At 37.9% G+C, this 25,600-nt stretch overlaps 2 protein-coding genes across 4 annotated transcripts; one reads left to right on the top strand and one right to left on the bottom strand.

Moving 5' to 3' along the window:
- The first annotated feature begins 263 nt into the window (after positions 1–263).
- Positions 264–745, top strand: LOC122444832 (40S ribosomal protein S24-like). The gene has a single exon (XM_043473492.1). The coding sequence runs from the start codon at positions 265–267 to the stop codon at positions 658–660; it is 396 nt and encodes a 131-aa protein (XP_043329427.1). The 5' UTR covers position 264; the 3' UTR covers positions 661–745.
- Positions 746–4,879: 4,134 nt separating this feature from the next.
- TRA2B (transformer 2 beta homolog) lies at positions 4,880–24,833 on the bottom strand. 3 transcript variants are annotated; one of them, XM_043473488.1, is made up of 9 exons: positions 24,539–24,833; positions 13,314–13,447; positions 12,096–12,258; positions 10,887–11,075; positions 8,722–8,837; positions 8,336–8,419; positions 7,089–7,148; positions 6,315–6,388; positions 4,880–5,882 (listed from the first exon to the last, which is right to left on the bottom strand). In XM_043473488.1, exons 1-9 carry the CDS (start codon positions 24,572–24,574, stop codon positions 5,872–5,874), a joined length of 867 nt encoding a protein of 288 aa, XP_043329423.1. In that variant the 5' UTR covers positions 24,575–24,833; the 3' UTR covers positions 4,880–5,871. The 3 variants fall into 3 exon arrangements, with proteins under 3 accessions (XP_043329423.1, XP_043329424.1, XP_043329426.1); XM_043473489.1 differs by lacking the exon at positions 24,539–24,833 and adding an exon at positions 18,259–18,435; XM_043473491.1 differs by lacking the exon at positions 13,314–13,447 and having other exon boundaries at positions 24,539–24,741.
- Positions 24,834–25,600: the final 767 nt, after the last annotated feature.

The raw sequence follows: 25,600 nt of genomic DNA, 5'->3' as shown, positions 1-25,600 counted from the left end.
GTCAGTCCATGGGGTCGCAAAGAGATATAACTGATATAGTTCGATTAATATCTTCCATATTTGTTACTATTTTTTGTTCTTTGTTCTTATTTTTGTTCTGCTTTTTGTGGCTTTGATATTTTTTACGTATGTATTTTCTTTCCTTTTTTTTTTTTTCTTTCCTTTCTTAGCATATCAGTTATACTTCATTTTTTAAAAAAAGTTATCCTTGTTTGCAATATACAACAAATCTAAGTCCACTTGAAAGTAACACTACTGGCCATCATGAACGACACAGTAATTATCCGGACTAGGAAGTTCATGACCAACCGACTGCTTCAGCGGAAACAAATGGTCATTGATGTTCTTCACCCTGGAAAGGCAACAGTACCTAAAACAGAAATTCGGGAAAAACTGGCCAAAATGTACAAGACCACACCAGATGTCATCTTTGTATTTGAATTCAGAACCCATTTTGGTGGTGGCAAGACAACTGGCTTCGGCATGATTTACGACTCCTTGGGTTACGCGAAGAAGAATGAGCCCAAACACAGGCTTGCAAGACATGGCCTGTATGAGAAGAAAAAGACCTCAAGAAAACAGCGAAAAGAACGCAAGACCAGAATGAACAAAGTCAGGGGGACTGCAAAGGCCAATGTTGGTGCTGGCAAAAAGGAGTAAAGATTCTGCAGTGACTGTATCTGTGGTGCTTGTGCAGATTTTTCATGAAAGAATAAACTAAGACCTTTTCCATGAAAAAAAAAAAGTAACACTATTGCTTCACCAGTACTGTGAGCACTTTTTAATAAAGTGATTCTAATTCCTCTCTAGAACTGCTTGTTCATTCCTGTCATTCCATTTTTATAAGCATATGTAAATACATATGACACATATAAGCATAGTCACATATTGTTAATCAAATAGTACTGTTGCTATTATTTTCAACAAAATTCAGTTCAAAGAAAAAAAATTTACCTTTCCTTAATCCTTTGATGCTTTTCCTTTATGTAATGAGTTTCTATCTAGGTTATTTTCCTTTTCTCTCTGGAGCTTATCTTGCTAGGCAGGTGTACTAGCAACAAATTCACTCTATTTTGATAGTCTAGTCTTCAGTGTTCCCTTTTGCAAGATAATTTCATGAGGCAGAGAATTCTAACTTTGCGGGGGGGGGGGGTTCTCTGAACATCTTAAATGTTACACCACTCTCTTCTTGCTTTCATGGTTTGTGAGACATCAGATTAATTCTTACCTGTGCTCCTTTATAAGTAAGATGTATTTTTCCTCTGGCTTCTTCCTGGATTTTTAATCTTCAGTTATCTGTGCTTTGAAAATGACATGCCTTGGTGTGGTTGGGGCATTTACCATTTGTTGTTGAGTTTCTTGGATCTGTGGTCTGGCATTCAGCCTGTTCTAACCAGAGTATCATAAACTGGCTGGCTTATAAACAACAGAAATTTATTTCTCACAATTCTGGAGGTTGGGAAATTCAAGATGGAGACACTGGCAGACTCAGTGTCTGATGAGGATCTACTTCCTGATTCAGTCATCTTTTTACTGTGTGCTCACATGGTGCAGAGCAAGGGAGCTCTCTGGTGTCTATTTTATAGGACTCTAATCCCATTTATGAAGGCCCCATTATGATGACCTAATTACCTGCCAAAGGCCTAACACTCCAAGTGACATGACATCAGGGATTAAGCTTCAATTTACTGAAGGCACACATTCAGTCACAGCAGTTAACAGTCAGACATTAACATGGGGGAAATTCTCCATCATTACTGTTTCAAATATTTCTTCTCTTCTCCATTTAGCACTGCCATGACATATGAGCCATACCTTTCGCAATTATCACATAGTTTTTTTTTTTTTTTAGGTTGGCAGTTTCTATGAATTCCTTAAGCTCAGCTATGTCCTGTTAATGACTGGTAGGGGCATTCTTTTTCTGTTGTTTTTTATCTCTAGCATTTTTTTGATTTCTTAGAATTTCCACGTCTCTGCTTGCATTGACCATCTGTTCCTGCATGCTGTTTACTTTATCCATCCCAGTTCTTTGCATGCTAATCAGAGTTAAATTCCCAGTCTAATTCCAGCATCCCTGTCTGGTTCTAATGCTTACTCTCTCCAAACCGTCAATTTTGCTTTTAATATGCCTTCTAAATTTTTTTTTTTTTTTTGGTGTTAGCTGGACATATTACACTCAGAAAATGTGTGCGTAACGTATGGGCAGTCTGTACCCTTATGATTGGTATCTTTTTGTGCTTGTGCCTCTGCCTGTAAACGTTTTAAGTGCTTCTGGACATCCTCCTCCCCCAACTCCTTCCCCTTAGGTGGGACAGGATGGCTAGTGAGCTAGAGTTGAGTATTTCCCTGTTCCAGGTCAGTGAGGCTCTGATAAAATCCCAGCATGTTGGGCTCTGGTTAGTTTCTCTTGGGAGAGAGATCTTAAGAGGTACAGAAGCTCTGGTGGAATCTCATGGTGGTTCCTTTTCTTCCCCCTCTGACAGCACAAGGGGACTTCTGAACATTCACTGAAAAATTAGTTGAGCTGGCAAAGCTCACAGAACTGAGAATTCCCTTATGGCCGCCATAGTATTTTTCATCCCCCCCCCCCCCCTCAAGATTTCTACTTGTGGGTTTCTGCTCTATGTTGAGATTTTACTTGCCTGTCTCCAGTTTGGGAGGCAGCAGTTTGCCCCATGACCTTACCTCTCTTATGAATCTAAAAACAGCTGTTGACTTTTTGTTTAGCCTTTTGTTGTTAGAATGGAAAGGTGACTTCCAAGCTCTTATGTGCTTAACTAAAAACCAGAAATCATTTGATAACCTTTAAATTCAAATAGCACATTTAGACTAAAGCAGAGTTTTTTTTTTTTTTTTACGATTATCAGATAATTCTTATATTACCTAATGGGACAGTCCTCTGCAGGGAGAGAATCTTATGAACTTGGTGACTTCTAGTTTTAATAAAGTATATATCCATTGTATTGAAAAAGTAAATCAACCTGAACATGAGTGGCTTTACTTTAGGAAATTTAGTTTTAAATGTCTTTTAATAATTTTAAGCTGCTGACATTTTAAAGCAAGCTTTAAATTGTATCGTGATTGCAAAAGTCAAGCAGGCAATAAGCCAAATAAAAATTAGGAAAAGAAAAAGTGGGAGATGTGGTTGGAGAGATGCAGTGAGTTGTGTGGTTACATAGTGAAAGTCTTTTGAGGGTCACTAAAAAGTTTGGATTTATATCTAAATGCACGAATCAATGAAGGATTTTAAAGCAAAGGGATGATGTGATCTTATTTACCTCTTAGACATTCACTTTCACTGCGTAAGTGAAGAATGTATTAGGAATATGAATTGAGACTACAGAGATGGCTACCAATTAGGCATCACGAATGACAAGGAGTATTTGTCAAGACTTTTGACTGTAAACAAAAAATGCCAGATGACAAGCAGACACTTTTGGAGGGTTTTTAAGAACATCTGAAGTTTGTAGACTGCAGGAGGAAAAGAACCGGGCTACAAAGGAAGTTTAACAGCCAAAGCCACACCAGGAAGTCAGTTCAGTGAGGTGATGATCACCACTGCCAAACCCTGGACACCACAGCCTATCCCACTGCTGTCAACACTAGACAAGGAATCTCAGCTAGAGACAGAACCTCTCCACTCCTCAGGTCCACCCCTGCACCCATTTCACATATTGCTGACATCTTTAAGGCACTCTTTATCACCTACCCACTCTAATTAAATTTGCTACTGCCCCTGCTTCTTGGGGTTAAGGGTTACTGATTAGTGTTGTGCAAGCACTTTTTGCTGAAATACTCTCAATGCAAAGGGTGGCTAAAGAATTTGGGATTTAGGGTGTCTTATGTATCACGTAGTCGCTAAATCGTGTCCAACTCTTTTGCAACCCCATGGACTGGGGCCTGCTAGGCTCCTCTAACCACAGGATTTCCCAGGCAATAATACTGGAGTGGATTGCCACTTCCTTCTCCAGGGGATCTTCCCAACCCAGGGATTGAAACTGCATTGGAAGATTCTTTACCACTGAGCCACCAGGGAAGCCTCAATATTCACTGGAAGGACTGATGCTGATCCCAGTACTTGGACCACCTGATGCTAAGAACCAGCTCAATGGAAAAGACCTTGTTGATGGTAAAGACTGAAGACAAAAGGACAGGGGGGCTCAAGGGACATGCACCTGAGCAAACTCCAGAGACAGTCGAGGACAGAGAAGTCTGGATTGCTGCAGTCCATCAGGTCTAGGTCTCAGTTGGATACCCAGATTAAATGACATCGTGATTAACAGCAGACTATAGATTGAGACTGGTTAAATTCAGATCCTAACATTGGTATTTTAATTGCTGTTTGACCTAAGGTAAATTATTACATCATTATGATTGATGCAGCTAAGCGTTATTGTGCTCAGTCACTTCAGTTGTGTCTCTTTGCTACCCCATGGACTGTAGTCATCCAAGCCCCTCTATACATGGCATTCTCCAGGCAAGAATACTGCAGTGGGTTGCCATGCCCTTCAAGTACACGGGACATAGTATTTGTATGTAAGTAATAATACAAGGGTCAGCAGGCTAACACACTTATTTACCTGCCTAGAATTGACCATGAAAATATCCTAGAAAAATGTTCATTTCAGGCACCTTCAGGGCAAGTGTGGAGAATATTTTAATACAATACCATCCCCAAGTGGAGATGTTCATTCCAATACCTGGTTACTTACTTTAAATGTATTTTCCAGGAGTACAAAATTTACCTATTTAAAACAATTTTAACAACAGAAAGAATACATCCTAGTCCAAGGAATACTGTATAAGGGACTACAAACTATAAAAGAACTCTATGTAGCAAGGTTAAAACAAAATCTCTATAAACTGAGTTTTACCAGCCTTTTTACTCTTTTCATTTGCATTTATTTAAACACAGTTCTCAAAACATTTGAGTGAAATTGGGCCTCCTTTGGTAAGCAAAGGACCTGAAAGTAATATTTAAAAAATGAACAGGCAAAGTCTTCAGATCATCCACAACACAGGTGTAGTGTTCCCTTCTTTTTTCTCAAAAACTCTGAAGCACCCAGTTTTTCCATATAGTCTTAAAAGCTAGAAGAACAAGAGTACATTTGTGGTGGAATGTATTGTCACTGCTGATAACTAACTGAAATACCATTATCCCCTTGTAACAGCTTTAAGAAATAGCCTTTTTAAGGCATACATTGTGTAACTCATCTTATTCCCTGCTATATATAATACAGATTACATAAAGGCTGACAAATTCACATTATATAAGCAGTAAGCATTTGCTGTATTGAAAGATCTTTAGTTTTTAACACTAGCAGTATAGAGTTACAGAGCATAATTTTTATTACTTAATTGCAGGTATATTAAGTATGGTATGTTTCATGGACTGGAGGAAAACGGGCATTTTTGTCTTTAATTTACTACTGACAATCTAATCTGAACAGTTCTGCTAAGCATTGATATGTTAGAAAGAAAAGTAAAAACCAAACTTTATTGTTGCTTTTTGCCATTTGGTAGCATTTTACACACAGGCTTCGATCTTCAGAATACCCTGGATTCAGTAGAAAAACCATTTAAATGAAGTTCTGTACAATAGAAACTTCTCAGCAGTCAAAATTTTAGACTGTAAAAAAATACATGCAAAACATACTTTTCTGAAAACACTTAACTTTGAACAAAGCACCGAACTACACAAATGCAGAATGAAAACAGCATTTCAACTCCACCAAAAGTAGTCATCATAAAAGGTGTAAAAGTCACCTAACTTCACTAGGCACTGTTCACTTTTTAAACAGGAGACAATAAAAAATATTGTCCACAAACAATATCCCAACTGTAGGGCAGGTTTCAGAAAGTCTTCATGCTTTAATAGCGACCTAGAAAAAAAAACAAATATACTTCAATACTCAAGTGCATACATTTAATGTTGAGAATTTTAAACTTTTCTGTCATCAGGAAATTCCTATGTACCAGATTCTGTTGTGAAAACCTTCACCTAGTGCAGAACCAATGTTAGATAAAACTCATAGCTGGGAGTTTTACCTAACTCAGTCTGAAAGCTAAGGTTTTAAATCACTCAAAAATGTTTCTAAGCTTTTAAAAAATTTTAATTCCTAAAAAGAAAAGCTACAAATGGTGAGAGAATACACATGCACTATTTTAATTAGCAACAAGAGTAAGATCCAAGGGTTGTTTTCATCTATTTTCTTGTTAAAAACTAACTGAATCAACCCATTATCTGCTGTGGTTTCCAAAAGTCATAGCAAGCCACACTATTGTATCAAAATTATATCAAAATAAAAACTTACGAGGTGAGTATGATCGAGATCTGGAACGTGATCTGTATCCTCCACGACTATAGTAGGGAGAAGGTGACCGTCTTCTGTAAACAAGTATCAAGACCATGTAAGACTCCATAGATCACATATTAAAGTGACTGGTTCCTTTATCAGTTTCCAAAACTAAAAGACCCTCGGCTGACCTTCACTGAAGTAGTGAGGTCTGTTTTAGTCCTGAGAATGAAGCACATTATCAGTACCAAAAAACTCCTCTATCAAAGAGGTTGAATATTCCTTGCTCTATCTGACCCACTGATCATCTGCTAGTTAACATTACACCTAACAAATTTAAACTGGGTTAGAGAAGAAAAAAATCATTACCACTAATTTAACCACACCCTATGAATGAATACCCAAAATTTCATTCATAGTGCTTCAGTGATTTAGTTTTATGTTAAGATAAACTTGAATAATTATTTGCTTATTCTGAAGTGTTTATAAAAAGCTAATGAAACCATTAGGGATAAATAAGATTAAAATACTATGGATTCTTAGTTTATGCCATCATCTCTCAAGTTAAGGTATAAAATGGTACCACTGAGTGATAACAAGTACAAGCCCAATTTCTATAAACACAAATTAAGCCATGTACATTGTCATTTGACTTCAGTTACAGTATTTTTATAAACTTGTTATAAAATTTTGTGAATGCCATTTATAATTTATCAAAATATGAATAACAAATGTCTTTTTATGTGAGCCATTCTACTATTGTACAGATTTAAAATCTTTTCCTGGCCATACCTGTATATCTGATCCCTGTCTTGAGCAGCTCTCCAACCTCCTCCTCCTCCACCTCCACCTCTGTGAAGGCAGAAAATAAACATTTTAAGTTTTCAAAATGCACAATTCATACATTAAAATTAAAACAGAAGTGAAAGCTAGTTTCCTTTAAGCAATGAAGAGTTGCTTTTGCCACCCCTTTACAAACTGACAGAGCTCTCCCTGGTGGTTAAAATGAGTATCATAGTAAGTACTCTTAAGACTAATCTTTGCAGCCTCCACAAGTCAATCAATCCCTTACATGTCAGTACAAAAATGCCACTGAAGAAAGTCTGTCAGTGCTAAAGGTCAGGACTGTCAACTTTCTAAAAATTACAGAATAGTGTGCAAAAAAAAGACAGCTCACCACCACACCAAAATAGGGTATCATGGATTAACTGTTATGGTCAATATTTACTACACAGTTTGCATTTTGACAAACGACGCAAGATCTAAATTACCTGCTGTTGCTTAAATAGAGAACTTTACTTCATTTTTACTTTCCAAAGTATTCCTAGTATCATCAGCATTTCCCTATCAACCCCTGAAAAATGTATCAATATTGTTAGTATTAATAAATATCTTACCATTGTGATAGCAAACTTAAATAGTTACTTCTTTAGATTTTTCCAAGAATCAATTTGCCTCGTCCTTCAACACAATTCCTCAGCTACCAAAAAATTGCTTTATAAAGCAATGGTATTTAAAATCAGTTCATGGGGGAACTGAAGTATGGTCTATAATTTTATTGTCCCATTGGTTTACAACTTGGTGCTTATAAAAAATAAACATACCAAGAAAAAAAGAAGTAAAACCATAAAATCCAGAGACTTCCCTGGTGGTCTAGTGGTTTAATACTCCATTGTAGGGGGCACAGGTTTGGTCCCTAATTGGGGAATTTAAGATCCACATGCTCTGAGTTGCCCCCCAGAGGAAGGCATGGCAACCTATTTCAGTATTCTTGCCTGGAGAATCTCAAGAACAGAGGAGCCTGGCAGGCTACAGTCCATAGGGTTGCACAGAGTTGGAAACAACTGAAGCATCTTAGCATGCATGCCTTGAGCTGCGGCCAAAAAAGAGAGTCCAGTTTAAACTCTGGATCTCCAATTTAATAGTAAAGGTAAATACCTTTATCAAAGGCTAAAACCGTGCTGCTTTATGTTGCAACTGAACCAGAAGAGCTGATTTGTCTTTCAACAACTTAAAACTTTGTATTTTGGTTAACATACCTGTACGATCTGCTGTAATAGTCCCGATCATCATAGCCTCGATCATATCCTCTGTCATAGTAATCTCGACGGCGTGAGCTGCCACTGTGAATAAGATTTATACAAACTTGGTTTTACCTACATTAATACTTAATAGTTCCCAGTGTGGGAAAACTGGTCTGGTGAGAATCATTTAATTACCCAGCAATGTCAAATATATGGCATTTCTTTACGATACAAGTAGGATGTGCTCTATTACATGACATCAGAATTTATGGTACCAACTGAATGTTTCTACTGAATATATTTATACTGAATTTAAGTTTTAGTCAGTTGGAAATGCCAAAAGCCTCCCGGTGCCCTAAAGTGAACTGTCAATATTTTAACAACCTTGAAAACAAACTTACTAGGTAGGTCTCCCCATGTAAATTCCTGGTGTTGGAGTATGTGGTCTTTTCGTTATGGAGAAGTCAACTCTGATCCTACGTCCATCAAGCTCCATTCCATTGGCACGCTCTTTTGCCTTCAAAAGATATGTGAGTTGTTATATACATCATGAACAAAGCCCCAAATTAACTATTATCTATAAATAAAACCCAACTAGATGTTTCAGTTGGCCAGGGCATTATATCTGACAGTTTACTAATAGGTTTTTCTGCCTATCAAATCTTTACTTACAAAAGCTAACCTAGAAAAGTTCATTAAAAAAAAAAAAAAAAAAAAAGCCACCCAATGAGCGCCAACTTAAGCCATGAAATATTTGGAATTACTGTATCGACTATAGATTTGACAGTACCTGTAGATCTATAAAATAGTACACAGTTGGCAAACTATGACCCATGAGCTAAGAATTTAAACAGGTGTTGGGGGTCAAAGTAGTATTTCATCAGAAATGAAATTCAAAATTAAGTGACCATGTTTTACTGAAACAAAACCCCACTAATTTGCATTTTATACAGCTTTTACATTACAATGGCAGGGTTGAAAAGCTGTCATTGAGTTCTTATGGCTCCCAAAGCCCAAAATATTTTGTCTAATCCTTTATACAAATTTGAGGACCCCTGTTATGGAAGCAAAGAACTGGGATGAAAGCTTGAATCACGCATAGTTCCTTAACATTAAAATGAAAATACTGTACTTTAAGAAAAAAATACCCCACCCCAAAGACATACCAGTTTATTCACAATTTAAAGAAACACCTCTCCCTAAATAGAATTTAGATTTCTAATTCCAATTATGCTATTTTCTAGTTTGACTGTTTTAAGCCTCAAGGCAGTTTCTGGCATTACTGATTTAGATACAAAATATACTATCTTTCAAAAAGGGAAATGTGGTTCTGTAGCGCGCACACACACACACAAACTAGAGATACCAAAAAGCCGATCCCATAAGTAAGCTTGGACAAATATTATTTACATTTTTCACATCAATTATTACCAAAATGAAGTTGAATGACATCTTAAAGCATTCCTTAAATCTCTTAAATTATAACCACTAGCATTCAGCTTTTAATTCTTCCTTTAGTAGATGGGCCTACTCTATTCATTTAATTTTATTTAGAGCTCAAAATTATTAACCTCCATATTAACCTCAGATGACTTGCCATTGGTTTCTCAAGATTCTCCCCTCCTTATACTGTCCTTGGAGATGACTTTAGCTATCATCCCCATGTATCTTAAGTTCAAAGTTCTTCAATGGGCCAGGAGTCACATATCGAATTTTTACTTTAGTCTCTGTAAAAAAAAAATTTGAGGTCCCTGGTGGTCCAATGTTTAGGACTTAGTGCTTTCACCGCCGTGGCCCAGGTTCAATCCCTGGTTGGGAAACTAAGATCCCATAAGCCTCAAGGCCAAAAAAAGTTACTTCCTATGTTTTACCTCAACATCCAAAACATAAAATCACTTGCCAGTATACATTCAAAACCAGTTACTTTCTCCTGAGTCATAGCTTTATCACTTTTTCATGTTTTCTTTCATTTTAAAGCAATCTGATGTAAACTCTCATTAAATATCCCAAACTGGAGTATTAATATTCTTCTAGGCACACATCTGGAAACAGCTGACTGTGTTTGAATTTACTTCAAATAAATTGGTGGAAGAGACTGAGTTGGAATTTAGACCCAAACTGTCACTTTTCTGTTACGCTACAAATCTTTGAAATTTCCACATTAGAAGTTTTGCTTTTTTTTTTTTTAAAAGTTCCAATTATGGACTTTAGTTATATATTCCCAGAAGGCATTTCCTTTAGATCAAGCTATACAGATACTAAAAGGGTTTCCCTGGTAGCTCCCCAGCTGGTCAAGAATCCATCTGCAATGCAGGAGACCCCAGTTCGATTCCTGGGTCCCCTGGAGAAGGGCAGCTACTCACTTCAATATTCTGGCCTGGAAAATTCCATGGACTGCATAGTCCATGGGGTTGCAAAGAGTCTGACACGACTGATCAACTTACAAAAGCAAAAGTCATCCAAGGAAGAATAGTTAAAAATAAGACTGTGTGTGTGTGTAAAAATGAAAGCGTGTGTATATACAGTTTTTTTTTTTTTTTTACAAAGGTATAAGACTTTTACTTACTTCCTTGGCATCATCTACATTTTCAAAGTATACAAAGGCAAATCCTCTTGAACGTCTAGATTGCTGGTCATATACAATAGATACATCAGCAATTGGGCCATATTTAGAGAACACTTCTCTTAGATCTCTTTCTGTAGTGTACAAGCTCAATCCAAATACTCCAAGACAACAGTTGGGATCAGGATTTGCCTAGAAATAGAAAAATGGATTAAAAAAAAAACTTTTAAAAAGCATCACATAAAAAATAAAAATTTTTAAAAAAGGCATCACACATCAATCCCCCCAAAACTGTCACTAATATGAAAAGATAACAATGAAATAAAAAGTAATGTTACGCCAGCACAAGCATGTATGCACAGAGAACTGTGTCTAAACTTCAAAATGGTGAATTAACTAACATATACCACTCACACAATAGAAGGCTCTAACCTGCCAAAGAGATACAGAAGGTATGTTCAGCTTGATTTCTACAGAAAAATTGTTAAGTGTTCAAATATACATACAAGTGAAACCACAGATGTGTACCAAACTTTTAAAAATCAGATATTAAGCAGCTTCAATTATTATAATGAAGATAAATAGTGAACTCAATGTTGCTGACATCCCAGTTGCCATGAGTTTGCATAAAGGTTTCACTATTTCGCACATACATTTACTACAGTCAAATTCCACCCCACCTTCAAAAACATACACTCCCTATAGACCTACTTGTATATTATTCAATAAAAACCACAACAGGAACACACTAAATGCCATCTCATTCGTAACTTCTCATGGAAGACAAACAAAGCTTTAAAACTGGAAAGAAACTTACTTAAAACTAAATGGGAAAATTAGAGCATATTTTAAAGCATATTAAACCCAGAAAACTCTAACAATAGTATGGAACATAGATACATGATCTAACTTTATTAACTGTAATGCAGAGAATTTTTATTTGATGTGCTGTTAATGTAACAGTATCTTAAATATGATCAACAGCTCAAATGTAGACCATATGTGGGAGCTATCTTTTAAAATAAAAAAAAAAAAAGTCTCCAAACACGGAAAAGGCTCTGGAGAGAAATCATGCTACAGCTCCACCATCAGAAGTATCAGTTTAAAATCACAAAAGAAAACACTAAAAACAGAGGGGAATATACTATACATTAATTATAAAGTGGTTTCCTACAGTGTTCACTGCTTCAGAAACGATTGTTTTCATCTTACCCGATTCCCAACATGACGCCGGCGAGTAGACATGGGAGAATGACTGTGGCTATGCCGTCTTCGATAATCTCTGCTGTAAGATCTGCTACGAGATCGTCTATGGGACCGGGACCGAGATCGTGACCTTGTATAATGCCTCCGAGAACTTCTTCTGGATCTAGACCTGAAAGACAAAGGCTTCAAGGTTATGACTAAATAGCTGACAGTAGGATATGGCTTTGAATTCTTTCAACACTTTATTCTAAAGTTAAGCTTCAAAAGGTAAAACACACAATCCAGGTATATAGTGGGATCAATACTTTTCTTTTGTATATTGTCATTTCTGTGCTAGGAAGAGTTCCAAAACCATCACTAGCTAAAGCTCCCTTCCATCATCTCTTAAATAATTAAGAGATTAAACAACACAGTATCTATTAAAAATCATAAAACATGCAACATTTCATACTAGCCTGATTTGTGCCCACCTTTACCCTTCACAATACCATCCTTTATTTTTAAGCTTCTTGCATTATGCCCATTATTCACTCATGATAACATCACCATTACAAGCAGTATTCTCCAGCAGTGTTTTAAAATCAACCAGTTGCTCTTAACTACAGTGATCATATGAACTGTCATTTAAACCAGGAAGAATACAGTGTAAGAGAGAAAAGGGGCACTGTTAATTATGCCTGACAATAGGCATTAAGCTGGGGCTGACCTGGGCAAACCAGGATATATAGCCTACCCTTGAACATTAAAAAAAAAAAAAAAAAGTGCTGTGTTAATAAGGTTTTTTGTTTTATAGTACATCTGTCATATTAGACTACACCTATTTATCAAGAATTGCAGTTACTAAAAGCCAATGCTCTGCACTCTTTTTTTTGCCATACTAATAAGCAGTTCACGTAAACTCAGTGAATCCTCACAACAATTCTGAAGAACTGGTACTATCGATAATTCATCTTTTATAGATAAGGAAGTTAAGATTGAAAAGGTTAAGTAATCTGCCCAAGCCAGAAAAAAACAGAGGTAAGATATGAACCCTAACACCAAAAGCCCAGGCTCTTAGCCACTTAGTCTTCTATCTCCCAGAACTTAACAATTAAGTTCATTTCTAATACCAATATTAAATAAGCCAACAAATGATCTAACCCTCTCTATCTTCCTAGTTTACAAAAGCACACACCAGTTTGAAAGCTAAGAGTAACAAGAAAATCCCAAGACAGTCTTTCTTACCTAGATTCAGATCTGGACCTGGACTTTGATCTGGAACGCCTGGAATCTTCCTTGGAGCGAGACCTTGCAGGGGTATGCCTTGCAGATTTCCCAGATCCATGAGCACTTCCACTTCTGGAAGCAGAACGGGATTCCTACACGTAGATGTCAAAAGTTTAATTTGTATACTTTCTGGGCAACTTTAAAAACAAATAAGCTGTGGTGAGATAAATGGTGAGGGAAAGCAATCCCCTTCCAAGATAAGAAAACATAGGTAAGGGCAGGAACTGAATATACCTGGTATAATAGTTACGTTGCTCCAATTGACATAAGCCAATTAACTTGAACTTCCACCTTTCTTGGGGAGCAGGGTTAAGAGTTAACTGACCCCACTCTCTTCGGAAATGGGTGCCAAAGCCAAGCAGTTAAGGGAACTGCCCAAGGATTGTTTTGGGAATGTTACTCCGTAAAGACTAGGGTGAGAAAGAACCTTATTAACTATGACACCTATACCTCATACCTATTATTTCAGTCAAACTGCCATCAATTAAAAAAAAAACCCTGTGAGATTTGTAAAATTTACTTTATTTTCAACTTTTATTTATTGCTGAGTGGAGAAAAAAGACAAGGACAGTACTGTTTCAAGTCACAGAGGAAGACAGAAACCTAGAGAGCAAGGACCAGCTTGAAGGAGACTAGATCTGTAGACCCTGTCCATCCAACTTTGTAGGAAGCCCTTAAGGATCTCAAAGCAACCAGATGAAGCTACAGCAGAAAGGCAGTGAATGAACTGCAGAGATAAGAATTAAGAGGGTACCAGAGATTTTCCTTAGCTAAGTGTAGATGAGCCAGGGCCAATAGATGGGAAACTGGGAATAAGCAGTTAGAAAAGTTACATACAAAAAGGACATATTAAAACGGAAACAGTTTAGATCACAGGCTCCTAATCTAGGTTCAGGAAAAGAAGTTCAGAACTGTACGTAAAAAACAACATCTAGATACATACTTTGTACCTAAGCTTTCCCCTATCATAACTGTGACTAGCTGGTAGGTAGGTTGTACAAAAACAAAATCTCTAAAAGGAACTAGCAAAGAAATGGGTAAACAGGATAACTAGTTTGGTGAACCAAAGACATATAATTAGAGAAAAAAGCTAAAGGAATGTTCCGCCAAGACACCAAAATAGAAATAGTGGAAAAGACAACAATTAACTCAGTCTGACAGCTAACCAAGGTATCATCAAACAAGACAACATTTCAGGTTATCCACCTTCATCAAATTTAAAGGCATTAATCTCATGAATCTTCCTGCCAAACACAGAATAAAAATGGCTAAGTTGCTGTAGGGGTAACAATCAGTGTTGAAGTGGCACAAAATTTTTATCAAGAGACCTCCCTGTGTGGCAGACCTTCAGAATAAAACACTCCAGCCATTCTTAAAAGGATAAAGGTAGGAAATTCATCTAAATCACAGTCCAGAAAATTTGGAAGATCTTTCCTATGATGCTTAAGGACAAAAGTTACATGCAACACAGAAGAAACAAGGCTTAAAGTTTAGAACAAGATAAGAGTAACTCAGTGGGCAAAATGAATTCCGGTATCTATACCCAAGATGACTCTAAATACCAAAGTCACATGAAACATGGTGTGAAGTGGCATGAAACATGGCTACTCTCCTTCCTGCCATGAGTTAAAGAGAGTCAAAGTAAAAGATGACACCCCTAAGTATTGGTGAAAATAGTTACTTTTATCATCAAGAGGCACTACGGCTTTGAGGACCCCAACTAACAATCCCTTGACTTTCTCTGGCAAATATTCTGGACATTTAGAAGTACAATTCTCCTCTCCTTGGATAAAGAGGTTCTCAAATTGGGGATACAGTTTCTGCAATACATCAACAGGCAAAAGCTAATGTGGAAGGTAAAAAGAGGGTCTCTTAACACCTTTGTTTATTCCGATGCTAGAAAGATGACTTCATGGAAAGATTATGACCTTTAGTGGAAACAAAACAATCTGCTCTAGCAGGGAGAGAATATGGGTGCCTCACAATAAGAGTTAAAAGATTACCAATAAAATAACTATAGTTAACAGAAACCAGTCTGTCTAGGGAATCTTAAAAAAAGAGTAGAAAGTCAAGATCCTCTTTTAAGCCTCTTGCTTCAGTAAAACAGAAAAGCCTTACTCTAAGCTGAGGTGCATTACCAATCTGTTCACCAAGAAGGAAAAGAAAGTCCTTATAGCCTCAGAATAAATTTTAATGAGGTTTCTGGCAGACCAAGGGTCACAAATAACAGTATTTGTGAAATTATAAGACTTTTCACTCAACCTCTAAAACTAATTGGCTGTATGCAGACGTATTTTATGAACAATCATTTCTCAGACCAGGAACAGGAGAAACCACTAGAACACTAAGTCTTCTTCTGTACTGACACTTGTTAGGCTAACACAGAAACAGTCTCTACCTCCTACCTTTCATATCAGAGATAGTCTTCAAGTTAAATAAACCCTTTTGCAATTATGTTGGCTATTAGCTGGTTTGGAAATACATGCAAGGATATTTAGACTGTCTAGAAGGCCAAATCTAAAAGCATAAAGTTAACTTTAAACCTTGGTCCATGTTTAAATCTGTAAAACCAACTGGAAAAGCCCCTAAACACAAAGAAAATTCAAAGACCACTTTCAGGGCTCACAAAACTCTTCAATGCTAACACAATTAAAACCCTACCAAAAGAAGCACTACTCTCAACACCAATACCTCAAGAAAAAGGATCATAAATGTAAAGTTAGTATGAACGACACAACCAAAAATTCCCTGAAAACCACACAGGGAATCAAGTTCTTACAAACTGAATCTTAGTCGTGTACTAATATACAATCATTAGGGAACACATCGGGGAAAAACAAACTCAGCCTTCCAACAAAATACCAGCATCTCCCTATTCCGAGAATGACAGAATCTTAATAAAATTTTTTGAAAGAGATGAAAGAAGTAGGAATAACCATCCAATTGCTAGGTTTCTCACATATTTTAAAAACTAGATGCAATAAAGTAGATTTTCAACAAAGGCTCTTACAGATATGTAGTAAACCTACAAAACATTTAATAATAGATCCCCAACTAGAGCTTATTTTAGCAGGTCTGGAGTTGGGCATCTGCATTTCTTAAAAACACCGTACATATTTGTGATGCTTATTTAAGTCTCACTGACTTAATTTCAAGTTTTATGCTTCTTATCTGGTTTTTTCAACAGTCATTTTCCTGAAACCTTGTTTTCTGTCACCTTCTCTGACCCCACCTCCCCACCCTGTCATTTATCAGCCATCCTGAGGGCATGTACCTTACATTTGCCCCAGGACAAGAAGTCTGTTTCCCCCTACTACCCAGGCAGGAGGTGGAGAGAGGCACTCTCAGACTCAAAAATGCTTTTGGCCAAAGAGGGGTAAAAACCTGAATGGATAAGATGGTCCACTAGCATCAATGTTTACTTTTGCTTCACATCTTTCCAGCTTTTGCCATATAATCAAACTCCAAACTGCTGCTTCTCCTTACATGACTAACAGACCCTTTCTCTTTCAGACCCCAAGGACTTTTCAGGTCTCCTGATAAAAGAATCAATGAGCTTGAATAAAAATACAACATCCATTCACATCACTTGCCTCAGCCTAATCTGTAAGTAACTCAGAATGCAAAACGAACACTAACAATTTAATGTTATTAGTTTATATATGGCAAGTTCTACAAAGTAATTATCAGGGCAAATGATAGAAGATGGGTGTAATCTTCTGCTTGCAAGATACAGAATTGAAAAAGCACAAATTTGACACAAATCGGCCCTGAAGTATCAGAAAATGAATCTGTCTAAAGTCATTTAAGACACTGCACCAAGAGTTGTAAGGTTCAAAAACTCTCCAAGTTTAGGCTATCTTAATTTCAGGGAGAAGTGATAGCCTTGGTTTTCCCGATAGGGGAGAAGCTATCTCTTGGTTGCCTACTACTGGGTATTACTTTTGACACATGAACTTTCCCCATCCAACTGAAAGTAACAATACTGCACCAATCATTTGACTCTTCTATTCCGTTAAAACAAGCATACAGAAAGGGAAATAACAGAACTTTTGGATCTATTTTTACAGTAAGTGGTAAGAGTAGAGAACCAGAAACAAAGTTACTTTATGATCTGTTATCTCTCACACCATTTTAACAGTTAAGTTGTTAATAGCAGAAAATGAGAAAAGGGAATAAGACACTTACTGTTACTGCCACTGTTGAGTTAGGTATCCTGTTCACTTATGCGACCTATCTCATTCTAAGGGAAGCCCCTACAACTTTTTAGCAGTAACCCCAGTCATTCAGCTGGAATAAGCATTAAACGAAAAGAATTAAGACTCATCTTGTGAGTTTAGCACACATACATCTTAAAAGTTAGGGCCTAAGTGGTCATAGTTTTCCACTATTGCCATCTAAAAAGAAATTAATTTTTCCATAAATGCCAAAAGGAACTATCCTGTCCAATGGATTTTGGGGGTTTGGTTCTATAACCATCCTGGCAACATTCTTTAGGAAAACTGACAGACTTACAACATTCTACTTATACTGATCTGTACTGAAGGATAGGGGGTCAGTACATTGAGTCCAGAGAGGGTGGCACAGACCACCTACTTCAATTCTGGAAGTACTCACGCCCCAGGACCAGCAATGTCAGAGACGAAAAATCCAGGAGACAACATGAAGCCGGCTGTTACCCAAATTGGAGAGCTCATTCCTGCCTCCTATTTGACTACAAAGGGTTATTTTTTTTAAAGTTGCATTTCAGTCAGTTGACTAAGAAGTTAAAATTAGAATTACCTAATTTAAACGTTTCCCCTGGAAGGCACTTCTTTACCCTGTATATATTTCTTCTATTAAACAAATAATGCATGCATGTTTAGCAAAATATACAGGGACACATAAACAGACTAGTAATTACTTAGCGTAGTGCTTTCTGATTCCAGATTACTTCTTATCTTAACTTCATTTTTATTTCTTTTCTTCATTCTTCCGTTTCAAATTCTGACTTCTTTCATCTTCCCCACTTCACACAAATTGCTCAATATTCTACAAGTGGGACTTCTGGTCTGATAATTAGCATGCATTCTTTCTTTTATTTTTTCAAATTTCAGCTTCACTTATTCCTGAGCTTCAAATACTCATTTATAAAACTTGTCAAATGACGACTTCCGCATTTTCCTTCTTCAACATTAACCTTAATAGAAAAAGAACAGGATGAAGAATATTTTAAAACTCCAGGATAAAAGCCAGTGCCAAAACTGAAACTAGAAAAAAAAAAAAAAATCCCTCTTGCTTTGGATTTTTTAGAAAAACTAAAATACGCAGCTCAAAAATCTGAAACTAGTTTCCTGCTGGTTCTAAAATATAGTTAATCTCATTTGTCTACTCCATGTAGATTTATCATGCTTAAGCTGAAATGTGAAGTGCGCAACTGAACATTTACTGTTCATCTAACATTAAGAACTATAATTACATTTCACACTTCTTATTGTATTCATCAATAGAAAGTATTTTAAGTGTCAAAAGCACATCTCTAGTCAAAAAATGACACATTAATACAAAAGTGCAAGAAAGGAAAAGCACGGACAATTCATTTGCACAATGATGACAAGGCTCAGGGTTGAAGAGGTCTACAAATTGTGACTAAGGTCAAAATATGTATTTAATGTCACACTTTTTAACTGAAAAAGTAGCCTGTAGAAAAACAATGTCAGGGAATTTGAAAATTTGGACTAATGTTTAACCCACCCCTAGAAAGTTGTCCTAGTGAGATTTTATAATATGAATGGCCCAACTTGTTAACTTAAAACTAAAGCATAAAAAGACCAAATCAAGTCAACCAACTATTGTATGCAAGGAGCTGTGAAGGAAGCAGAGCAAACTCAATTCAACTGCAGTGTTTTCAAAGAATTTTTGGTAAATCCAGCCCCCCAATGATTATTAAAATCGTCTGCAGTCCAAAGAAGCAACCCTACTTTAAAAGGTGGCAATGTTGTGGATAAAACCGCAGCTCACCTCCTGAAATTATTAAAAAGACTCAATATCACTTATATTTCACTTAAAAGATCAGTAAGTTGAAGTGTCTATTGAACATCCTAAACAAAATATTGCTCTCCTAAAACATTGTTTTCTTGTACTTCACACTTTATGATCCTTCACTGTCAATTTCCTCTCCTAGTTTTTTCCTGAAAATAAAACTTTCCTTAGGAGAAGGAAAAAAAAAGAAGTCCTTTATACCTATCTGATCACAAAGACAACCATGCATGGCTATGAAGGAAGTGTTATGTCGTCTTTTCTAAGAGGATAAGCATAACCTTCAGTCTAGTTTTTCAAAGTCAATTATTGCTTATCTAATCCAGGAAAAAAAATTTTTTTAAACTTTTTACTTAAGGGAATCACAGTAATTGTTTTCTCTTAATATCCATCACTAAAATGTAATGGGAAATGTTTACTGGCAGCACACAATTGTAATCGTGGAATCAGAATGCCCAAGCAGGTTTCCTTTAAGGCCTCCTAAACTTTAAATATATATACAGGGCTTAGGTTCAGAAAATGCTGAATAGAGGCCAAAGCTCTAGATATGACAATTATTCAATATGAATGCCTTCCTGCTGTTATCTCACTACCCACTTCCCAATTTTCTTTATATTTGAAGAACAAAATAAGCTGGTATATAATGTAAGTATTAGATTTCTTCAAACTCAGCTAAGTTGAGGTGGCCACTTAATAAAACCAGGAGACTAACTATTGGGCTAATGTTAAACACATATTAAGAAGTCCTACTTAGAAACAAGCAGAAATTTGTCTCACCACCAACACAATTTTTGTTAAAATCACTCTAGCGGTTATAACTGGAATTTACACAACATTAATTAAGTACAAACTCATTAGGTTGACTAGGTAGTACTTTAAAAATTGGGACTGGCAAAGGAAAACTCATTGATTCTGCTATAAAGATCAATGCTCATATCAACATTAAGGACTTTTCTGCAGCTAAACTCTCCAGAAGTTTGGATAGAAAAATCCTCAAAGATTGAGAATATGTTCTGAAAAAACTATCATGACAAACTTAAATCAGCTCTAACCCCATGTTTAAAAGATCCCTTGCAAAAACAGTAGACTCTGAATTTATTACTACTTTTAAGTCTATTAACTAAACACAAAAATGACTGCAAAGAGTCTTCATCCATGCTGTCATATACAGCAATCGTATTGATAAAAATCAGAATATAACTTCCAAAACCCAATTCAAAGCAAAGACTTTTGAGAATTTGAAAACTAATTTTCTGTAATGAAGAATTCCTCCCCCACTTAAAGACTAAATGACAATACCTAATTCTGTTCTGTGTGACCCAAACCCCTCAAAAAAGCAAAACACTTAAATTTCCCCAACTTCAACCACCACCTCATCACTGTATTTTATGAGGAAATAAAGCAATTATGTGTTAAAAAAAAAAAACCAACATAAATATAACACACATGCTAAGGCTCAAAAGATATACACAGCTGTAGCCCTGTCCTCTTGGGTGAAATGTAAAAAAACTATGATATTAATATTATCATTTAGGTTTGGGATTTTATTGGAGATAAAGAATGGAAAAGGCTGTACAAAGCAAATTCCATTTAACATTATCTCTCATCATTTGAGTTCCTGTTCAATCTCGACAAAACCAGTACTTACCTTGCAACCACTTGTATTTTCAGTTTGAAAGTGCCACCTTCTAATTCCGGACCATATCCACAATATCAAATCATTCTTAATTAAAACCACCAAAAATATTCTTCAACTTGGTTTCAAGAGACTTGTTGCCTTACCAGACTCAAACTGAAACAAAACTATCTCCTCCCACCCAACATGAATCCTCTATTTAAGGAACTTGGTGCAATGGCTACAACCCTTTGGGAAGAAAAAGACTGAGATGTTTCAGTTTTGAAAAGTACTAAAAATTCAAAGAGACAACCCAAGATTAAGCAGAAGAGGAGAAACTGCAGAGTATGAAAGGGAGTTTGATGGAATGGTACACAGATGCTATTCATCTCTACAAAGAAGACTAAAGGTAATATACCTACATTGTAAACCCATTACTTTCGTAAAACTAAGCAATACTCTACCAGAGTATGTATGTATCATAATCTTGACAGCAAGACAAATTAAAAAGACTTGGTCCATACAATACTGCTTCCTTAATTAATTTCTGGTTTCTCTAGGTCAAGACCCAATTGTAGAATAAAAAGAAGTTACAGTTACGAGGGTAGAGCATCAAACCAGTGCGAAGGCCAAACTTCACCACACCCTAAACTGTGAACACAATTAGGCCATAGGATTTATCACCTCCCTCCCCATTACCATACAGCCCTACACTTGGCTACAGGACCCTATCATGTTATTCTCCCAAATCTTGACATAACAGATCTAGGACCACCTTTTTCCAAAGGTGCTTGCCAACTTCTCTGCAAAAAAACATGAGAAATTTTGGGGGATTACTGGAAAAAACTTGAATTCGAACAAGTAATATCTTACTTTAACTTGGGTTTGGCCAGATCAGGGAAGTCAGCTCTAACCAGAAACATTTAAATTTAAATCTACTAACCGAGACATGAAAAATCCCGATACCGATAAAAGATACAGTCTGCAGTAACCGAAGGTGTTCAACAAACACAAAAATTCAGGAATGCACCCTAGCCGCACATTTAAAATAAGGGAACACAAGAGCCACAAATCAATATTCACCCAGTAAGTAAACAGGTTATAAACAACCAAACTGAAGGTGATTTATTGCTCTCCCTTCCTCTACTCCGGTCTGGTTAGGACTAAAAGGAGGAAAAAAAAACCTTTTTAAGTGACGGCAGGGCCACGAGGTGGTGGTGGTGATGAGTGACCTCAGCTGGTAAGATTTTATTACATTATCACTGGCTGATTAGATTAGGTGTTAGTGATTTACACTAATAATTTGTAATGTCTGAAAACTTAGGTGTTATGTGAGTCGCTAAATCGTGTCCGACTCTCTGCAACCCCATGAACTGTAGCCTGCCAGACTCCTCTGTCCATGGTGGGTTGCCAGTCCCTTCTTTAGGGGATCTTTCCAACCCAGGGATCGAACCGGGTCTCCCGCATGGCAGAAAGCTTAGAGTGGAATGAAAGTAATCTTTCAGGCTCTTGATAAGCTATTCATAGCAGCCAAGTTCAAGACCATTACTCTGAAACGCAACAGTTTTCCCGCTGTTTTCAGGCACTTCCAAAAAGGAAGTTTTTAGCCAATCAGACCTGACTGGTCTACCTAATGCTTTTGTGGCATTGTATTTAAACTATTTCATTGAGCTTTATGGTTTTGCCAAGCATTCTTTGGGAGTCCCAAAGTGTTTTTTAAGTCTAGTCTAACCACTTCAGAATCCAATAAACCAACTGGAAAGCAATCTACAGACAAAACAAAGGCCAAAGAAATTAATGTGGAAGTACTCCACATCGTCGAAGTTCAGAGGTCTGTTTCAAGCCAAGACGCTTAAGAACATCATTTGTAACATGTACCTTTATTATTTTCTCTTCTTCCGTAAGTTTGTTGAATAACCCTAGGTAACAAGATTGTGAGGTAACTAGGATGTATATTCTACTAACAGAAAAAAAAAAAACCAATTCAAACGCTTTATTAGTGGGACGATAATGTCTCTTGAGCTGTCTCAAACCAGGACTCAATCTCTGCAATTGTTTCCTCTCTCACGAACTTCCAAACGTAACTTAACTCAGGTTTATTTAACTGAGAGGTCCTCCACTGAAACCAGCCATTTTTTATTCTCAAAACGATGCAAAACGGACCCAATAGTTGTTTTAATAGCTTAAGACTGAAATTATCACTTGCCTTCCAGTCCAAACACCGACACCTAGTTTCCAGTTTTCAACTGGCGGAAACGATAACCCACAGTTTTAACAACTTGTGAGCTAGATCCACGCTTTCTCACCAAAGAGCTTAAAACGATAATCACACACACACTGCTGACTGGAAATTAACCGTCTTTAGGATAAAAAAGCCAACATTCACCTGGATAGGTAAAGGCGAGGACTGATTGGTTCAAACCAAATTAACCAGATTTGGCCGCAAAGTTACACAATAAACTTAAGATTTCAACAGCTAACATTTTTCCTTTCAAAAAACGCCCTAATGAAATCACCTAGAATTTGTTTCGTAAGTTTGCGAAAATATTCGATAGATTTACGGTGATCAAAAGATCAAGACTGACATTTCTGCGGCTTAGTACTCACGGACCCGCAACCAAGCTTTATATTATGCTTTATTCTAGGCCTGGGAACATTATTTCTACAGTTTGTCCAGTCCTCACCAAACTCCACATTTTGGGGTGGAAACGTTAAAAAATGCACAAACACAATTCGTGGTTCACAAAATAGGTATGGCTCAAAACAAAGGAAACAACGGCGCCAAAAATTGTTGCCCGCCAATTTCTCCTTCACCATCCCGTGGAAAAAAGATCTACTCGATCGGCAAGAAAACCTCAGCGACCTCGTGGTCTACTTGGTTACCGATAACTATTTGCGGTTTAAGAGCGATTTTGGCATCCAAGAAAATCACGCCATTTAGGCCGAACACAAAGCTCGCGCGCAATCCCCTCTAACGGGCCCAGAACTTAAGTCTACGTCAGACTAGTTTGCCATCTCTCAAGAAGCCAAGAACACCTTAGATTCCCATCTTTTCGGGGTCCAAAATATGATCCTGTCTTAACCTAAATGCTGGGCAAAAACCCTGAAGAACACTGTTCTTTGCATCCCACGTTCCCCGACCGCGGCCTGGAAATTGTTGCGCGGCGCCTCCGCCATTTTGTGCCTCTGGCAGTGCGCCCAGCCCGCCAGCCCAAGATGGCTGCGGCGAGGCTTCGCAGGAGAGCAACGGCGAAACGAGATACCGCTCCCCTCCCCCACCACCGAGGGGACGCAGCGGCCATTTTTAACCTTTCCCTCCCGATAACGGAAAAAACCGCCGTTTCGAGTACCGGGCAACCTAAATCCGCCTGCGGCCTCCTTCACGGATAAGGACAATGTTACCAGGGTTTCTTAACCTGACTCGCACCCCTCCCGGTCTCAGACTTCGGAACCAAAATCGCCCCAGTCTCCCGGCCCGAGGCCGATGGGCCTGGAAAGAGATGCAAGAAGCTGGGACCACACAGCCGCCCCCTGCACCACCGATACCTACCCGCTCGCCGTAGTTCTGCTCGCCGCTGTCGCTCATGACTTCCACTGCTGTCACCGCTCGATGTGCTTCAATCGAAGCTGCCAACCTCTCGCGCCTTCAGTGTAGAGGCTCCGCCGCAGCCTCGCACTACACACCGGTTCCCGATCCGCTGAGAGCCGAAACGCTCCGCGCCGCCTCCGCTTGGGCTCTAAGTCTCCCGGACGTGACGCGGCGCTCTTTAACCCGGCCCCACCCCCTCCCAGAGGGCGCGCTTTCTTGGCTCCGCCCCTCGACGTTAGGCCTTCGCTTTCCAGCTGTGGCGCGTCCCGAGCCGGATGTGACGTAAGCCCCACCCCTCGCGCCGCGCTAACCCCATCTCCGAGTCTCTTTGAGGCGGGAAAGTGAGCGCGGTGGGTAGCTTCTGTGGTGGTCGCTGCGGGGGTTAGTGATGTCACCCTCCACACCTGACTGCCTTCTCTAATTTTCCAGGGAAACCGTCGTGGAAGGTGGGGGATGGAGAGAGGAGATACCCACCTTTTTCTCCCATCCTTCTTGCTTCCGCTTTATTCATTTTTTGTGTCTTTATTTGGTTGCAGAGGGCAGATACTCGTATACAGGGTTCCGTGCATTACTTAGGTTTTTTGTAGCTTCAGTTGTGGATCATTCCTACCTGAAATCCATTCATGTGAGCCTCTGTCAAGTACCAAATCACGTTACCACATCCTGATGCACTGAAATCAAGCACGATCCCTAACCCGAGGAAGTTAGTGGTCTATTAAGGGAGAATTGTTAGACATACATTTGCAAACTGATTTGGTTAAACGTACAACTGTAGTGGTGTCTCGGAGTAAACATTAATTATGCCATCACCCAACAGCATGATAAAGAGCTCAGATTTGGAAGTTCAGACATCTCTCTGTGCCTGCTGTTTCCCTTAAGAAAAAAAAAATGTGTGTGTGTGTGTGTGTGTGTGTGTGTGTGTGTGTACCCGGCTGGTGAGGTACTCTGATACCTATAAAGGGCCATTTGATTTTTTAAAACAGTTTTCTTGAGATTTAATTCACATACCATGCAATACTCTTA

Source organism: Cervus canadensis, chromosome 7 (genome assembly GCF_019320065.1).
Source record: "Cervus canadensis isolate Bull #8, Minnesota chromosome 7, ASM1932006v1, whole genome shotgun sequence".
Taxonomy (NCBI): domain Eukaryota; kingdom Metazoa; phylum Chordata; class Mammalia; order Artiodactyla; family Cervidae; genus Cervus; species Cervus canadensis.
Note: the sequence above shows the minus strand (reverse complement) of the source record. Positions and strands in the feature narration are given on the sequence as shown.